Below are 6,206 nucleotides of genomic sequence, written 5' to 3' on the forward strand. Positions count from 1 at the left end.
AATCATCGCGTATCGATCGTTGCGATTATCATGGCAATTGAATGGAGGGATAATCGATGATAGTCGTCGTCGTCGTTTGCGTCGACAGCGATTTGCACGACAGTAGCACCGCAAAACTGGAGCCCTAAGAATGATCGATTCTTTCGTGCGGGAGCAGCTTATCCGGTTAATATGCTGATCGAATCTGTATAAGCATGTGCTTGTTTAGGTTTTTGTATTAATGTCAGCATACTATAACTTTTTGCTCTTGCTTTTATGGTTGTGGATTTATTAAACATTCACTCTTTCATCACTTGTTGATTCTTGCTTTTCTGTTTGCTTTTTATTGTGATAGATATATCTTTTCATTTCTATACTATCTCCGTTACTTCACAACTGCTGGTTCATCTGAAATTTACAAACCACCGTTTATCCACGTATCTCCGTTGAGGTTTGGTTGATTTTTCGAGTTTTTTATTTTTGGCAGCTGGTCGACTTCATAAATGTTCAAACCGGGTTCGTCGCTCAAGTCTTCAGGGGCAAGTCTTTTGATTCGGACAGAGAACGCTGCCCATCGTAGCTGCGTCATAGATGGGTCATCAGAAAAATACAAATCGATATTCTTTTGATAGATTATAAGTTTATCGAAATAGTCTCGTCAAGTTTTTATCGAATTTCCATTTTTTCGATTTTTGGTATATTTTTTAAGTGGAAAAAAGGGTGTTTTCTTACTATTTTTTTTCTGGAAAAACGTATTTTTCATAATTGTTTAAATAAAGTATCTACATTTTTTGTGAAAACTCGACGGGGCTACCTAGCAAACAGTGTTAAAAATGTGTTAAAATTTTCATAACGGTTGTTCCAGTGGTTTTTATGCTACGATGGGCATCGGCTTTGGAAACGGCATTGAGCCTTGTATGAAGCGCAGATTTTCAACGTTCTATTACGTTGTTAATTTTTATTCGATTGGTCCAAAAATTTTATACAATACTCTTGAAAGGATCAACATTCGTATGTTCAAATTGTCTTTAATAATTTCTTCCTGATATTTTCAAATAGCATGATGTTATGCTTCTTCAGTTATTTTGAAAAACTCTCAAATTTCATTCAACCAGTTTTTACACGCTTTTTCATTTGGTTCCTTTTGTTGTTTATCCCAATGCATTATCGTTCAAACTAATGCCAACCCTTATGAGTTCCAAAAAAAATAAAAGTAAACGAGAAACCATTCATCTGAAACGAACAAATCGCCCGCTCGCATGCAATTTAATCAGTTTCGCGTGAAATCTCCCGAGGTAAACGAGCGACTCTCCGTATCAATCGCGCTCGATCGGCCGATCTATCGATCAATTAAACCGCAACAAATCTGAAACCCTACCTTAGCTACACAGCCCTATGCCTATTGTTTGTCGCAAGAGTGTCACCACACTTTCAGCGCCGTTCGCGACTCTGTCACCGCGCCGCCTGACACTTGACAGGTTCGATCGCTCGATCGCGCGATTGTGGCCTCCGCGAGTGTAGGCCAGGCCTCTCTAGCCAACCCAATCCGCTAGTCTCCTTGGCGTTACTGGCGTTAGAGATTGGCATGCGATGGCCGGCACGCTGCTGCCGCAATTCGATCGCGCCGCCATCTGAATATTTCGTGACACCCAACCCTGGGTGATGGTGACGCCGATCGGTCCCCGTGAGACCTCCCTGTTGCTGTAACTGCTGATGCTGTGGCTTCACCTCACTAATGCGGTCACACAAAAGCTTACACGGAGGGGTGGAGGGGCGAGCTAATAAATAAAGTAAAATGATAAATAACGCGCTTCGATGCACTAATCCCTTGGTGTCCCTCGCGATCGATTGCGGAGGTGCGGCAGAAACCCCCTCGGCCCCTCGAAAGCGACACCGGTTGGGACAGTCCAACAGGGAAAACAACGACAACAACAACCACAACGACAACACATAAAAAAAACCGGAAAAAAGGTGACCAAGGAAGAGAAGTAACGTATTAAACGATTAAACTATATACTTTCGAACCTTTCTGGAATGGCTTCGATCGATCGGGGATCGCTGCCGTGGGGTGTTGGGAGGATGGCGCAAGGGGGTCCTATTAGCGCACAAGCGCGGTGCGCAGCGGAGAGAAACAATTGCAAAGCGATTAGTCGTGCAATTTACGTATCAATTAGCCTTCCTCCCCTTTTCGCTGCTCTACGCTCACAGCGCGCAGAGCAGTCCGCGATGTCGTGCCACGACATCCACATCCACACCGCCACCAGCTCCTCGAGGGCGGCCAGCAAAGCCAAGAAGAGAACACAGAGCGCCAACGCGCGCACGGCACAAATGACTCTCGCCTTGCTCGCTTGCGCTGAAGAAGCGGTGCGCCTCCGGGCTCAGAAGAAGGGGGCTGGCGAGCTGGTGCTGGTAGGGTGGCGGCATAAATATCTCACTTTTAGGTTAAGCTTTTTGGCATGCGCATTTCGTCTGCGCCACCATCGCCGCCGTCATCCTTCCATTCTCGCCAAAGGGGGTTAATAACAGCGACGCCCGGGACCTGCTCCGTGGCAGGAAATCCGTGAGTAAGGGGAGGAAAGATTGTGAGGCAGGAATTCCTTCCCTCCGCTTCACCACCGACCGATCGCCGCCCTGTATTCCAGTTAGTAATGGCGCAGGCTCTGTCCGTTCTTTTGGTGTGGCGCGTTTATAGCGCCAGATCGAACGGGCGGCTAGAGAGCGAACGAAACGCAAGCAAAGCATGAAAGGAAATCGAAAATGTGCGCCGACACCGGCCGCGGACCAAGACGACGACGACGACATACGTATGTATAAATATGTTTATAGCCGGGCGTGTGGTTTGTGATGTACAGCACGGCAGAGAGAAGAAAGAACGAAGCCGCCAACAACCGCAAGCCGCCGCCACGGTCCCGTGTCCCGAGGCCTCTGTCACTCTTGGCCTTGTGGTTACCAGGCTTGGCGTCGATCTCCATGATCCTCTCCCCGACTTATACACCGTGCGATGTGTCCCCTTTTGCGTTGCGTTGGAATCCCCTTAAAAGTCAATCCGACCAAAAACCCTATGAGCGGTGCGGTCTGCGGCTTGTCTGACGGTGGCCGAGGCGGGATAAGAAAGGGCAAAAGCTGTGGGGATAAAAGGAGGGGGGGGGGGAAATTGTGTGATATTGATTGGTCACGATTTAATAAATATTTTTAATTTTTTCTCATTCTTTCTTTCTTCCTTCCTTCTTTCTTTTTCCGGCACGCTCTACCCTTACCCATCGACGACGACGATGGCGACTTGCAGTGGACAAGCCAGCGTCTTCGTAGGGCTCACCACGAGAAACGATGCAGCATCGGCAGCAGGAGCAGGAGCAGCAACTACAGCAGCATTACGACTATCACACCGGACGATCAGAAGCAGAGCTACGGCAACTGCAACCGAAGAATCATCAGCAGCAAGAGCAGAAGCAACAGCAGCAGCATCATTATCGTGGTCGCCAGTGTCGTGACCGGAGCGTGCTCGATCGCCAATAAGCTCGCAATTACTTCCGAAAGTTCCGGCCTCGTCCCGTGCGGGTTTCGGGACGGTTTTTGGACCGTGCGCTGACACTGACATGGCAGTGATGGTCAGCTTCGATCAGTGGGCTCGATCATCAGCATCATCGGTCCGGCGTTCGTGTTCGGCGCTGGGGCAGTAGCGGCACACACTTCCACCGGCAAGAAGCGCGCAAACGAACCCTCAATTTGGTGGGGTTTGGTGGACAACGGCAGCACCAGCAGCTGCAACGAGAGGACCACCGTAGACCGCCAACGGGGTGAAAACGGATGCAAACGAGCATCGGTAGCAGCGGAAGGATCAAAAACGGAAACGATGGAGAAGGTAGCGACGGTAGCGATGACGGCACTGGGAGAGGGACGGCGACAGCGACGAGGCGAAGGCCACCAGTGGCGTAAGCGGCATGAAGCGAGAAGGAGAGCCACAACGGCAACAGTCGCAGAAGAGCAGGAGGAGAATGGGAGGATCAGCGATCACTGTGAGCCACCAGGAAGGCTTCAGGAAGAAAAGGAGGAAAAGAAGAAAGAGGAGGAGGACTCAAGTTCCTGTAGGACACCGCAGCGTAGCGAGCGGATACCGTCGATCGAGGAGGGCACCGAATCACCGATCGCCATCCGGTGGAGCAGCAGCAGCAGTAGTAGTAGGATAGCATCGATCGAGACAGATCGATCGCACGTCATCGATGGCGATCGATGGTGGTGGCGCTGTAGTAGAAGAGGATCTCTAGATGAGGTCAATGACACTGGCACCCCTCCTGTACACTCTTGTCGACGGAAAGAAACCCGGGCGACCAGAAGAACATCCTATTCCCACTGGACAAACGCAAACCGATGGATTACCGCGCTGGTGATCGCAACGATCGCACTGTTTGGATCGGTCGGTGCCGTTGCACCCAAGTACGAGACGGCGTACGCCTGCGAAGGCAAAACACTGATGATCGAGTGCGAGAACGGTGATCTGATCAATCTGATCCGGGCAAACTATGGCCGGTTTTCGATCACGATCTGCAACGATCACGGTAACGTCGACTGGAGCGTCAACTGTATGTCACCGAAGAGTCTCCGTGTGCTGCACTCCAAGTGTGCGCAGAAGCAGAACTGCTCGGTGCTTGCATCGACCACCATGTTCGGTGATCCGTGCCCGGGGACGCACAAGTACCTCGAGGCCCACTATCAGTGCGTTTCGGCGGCTCAATCTTCGACGACGACGAACCGGCCATCACCACCGTGGCTCAAGACGTCACAACCGATCGTCTGGAGTACGTCAACCGTGCGGAATCCGGTGTTGACTCGGTTGAACATCACGCAGCACTCAGCGTACGATGGTGGCGTCACAACACCGATGGTTGGTGTAACGGTGGCAGCCGTTTCGACGTCCGGTGTGACAGCCAGGCCACCCGGTATCGGTGGTAAGCTGCCAGGCGGACAGACGCTGGTTCCTCGCGGTGGCGGTGGCGATCAGCAACAGCATCCAGCATCGGTCGGAGGAGGCACGAATGGTGGCCAGACAACGGCCTTCCGGAACAAGGGCTTCGAGAACAAGAGCGTCAACGATGATCTGGCCATCATCAAGACGATCAGCGATCGTAAGAAGGGTGGTGCGGGTCCGGGTGTGGCCACGACACCGACCGGAGGTGGTCGCAGGCCCGGCGATCCGTCGACCGATGGCGAGGAAGATGGCGATGGTGGCGATCTGTTGCCGACGCAAACGGCCGTTCTGTCCGGTGCACCAGGTCCTGGGATGCGGAAGGATTTGACGGCCCCCAACACAAACGTGGTCAGCGTTGGAGGTGGCATTGGAACGACGAGTGGTGGTGGTATTGGTGGGGTGAATTCGCTCAACAATCACCCACAGGGCATGGCGATCGATGTGAGTCACGCGTGTGGTCCGAGCACGGCTCGGAATCTCTTCTGGAATGTGACACGCGTCGGCGAGGTTAATGTGCAGCCATGCCCGGGCGGTGCAACCGGTATCGCCAAGTGGCGCTGTGTGGCGGTCGCTTCACTCACACCCGAGCAGCGTGTCCATCTGCAGCAGGAACATCAGCAGATGCTGCAGCTTCAAGGAGGAGCGGGAGCTGGTGGCGCAACGGCGACCACACCAACGGTGGCCACAGTCGATGGGCTGACCGATAGTAGTAACAAAGGTGATATTAGTTTTAGTAGTAGTGCTGGCAGCAGTAGCAACATTCATCTAACTAGTAGCGATAAGCAATCGTTGGCGGAGACGGCCGCGGCCACCTGGTACGCGTATCAACCGGATCTGACGCAGTGTCGTAGCCTTTGGCTGAACAATTTGGAGGTGCGCGTGCAGCAACCCGACTCATCGCTCATTTCGATCGCCAACGATCTGGCGCAGGTGACGAGCAGCAAAACACTGTACGGCGGTGACATGCTGGTTGCGACCAAGATCGTACAGACGATGTCACAGAAGATGCACTACGACATCGAGACGATACCGGATCAGCGGCAACGGGAGGCGCTCGTGTTCGAGCTGCTCAACAGTGTGGTGAAGACGGGCAGTAACCTGCTCGACCAATCGCAGCACGCCAGCTGGCTCGATCTGAGTGTCGAGGATCAGATGAGGGTCGCCACGTCACTGCTGACCGGGCTGGAGGACAATGCGTTCCTGCTGGCCGACACGATTCTGCGCGAGAAGCATGTGGTGCAGAAGGTGAAGAACATCCTCA

General features: G+C 52.3%; 1 protein-coding gene across 3 annotated transcripts in view; it reads left to right on the top strand.

Moving 5' to 3' along the window:
- Positions 1 to 6,206, top strand: part of LOC126571247 (latrophilin Cirl) — a 124,015-nt gene that overhangs the window by 80,758 nt on the left and 37,051 nt on the right. For all 3 annotated transcript variants that reach the window (XR_007607870.1, XM_050229600.1, XM_050229602.1), the window contains exon 5: positions 3,266 to 6,206. This exon is cut by the window's right edge. Coding sequence is in view for 2 of the 3 variants with exons in the window: in XM_050229600.1 (XP_050085557.1) it covers positions 3,833 to 6,206 (2,374 nt within the window). In the remaining variant the exon portion in view is untranslated. The remainder of the gene's footprint in view (positions 1 to 3,265) is intronic.

Source organism: Anopheles aquasalis, chromosome 2 (assembly GCF_943734665.1).
Source record: "Anopheles aquasalis chromosome 2, idAnoAquaMG_Q_19, whole genome shotgun sequence".
Classification (NCBI taxonomy): Eukaryota; Metazoa; Arthropoda; class Insecta; order Diptera; family Culicidae; genus Anopheles; species Anopheles aquasalis.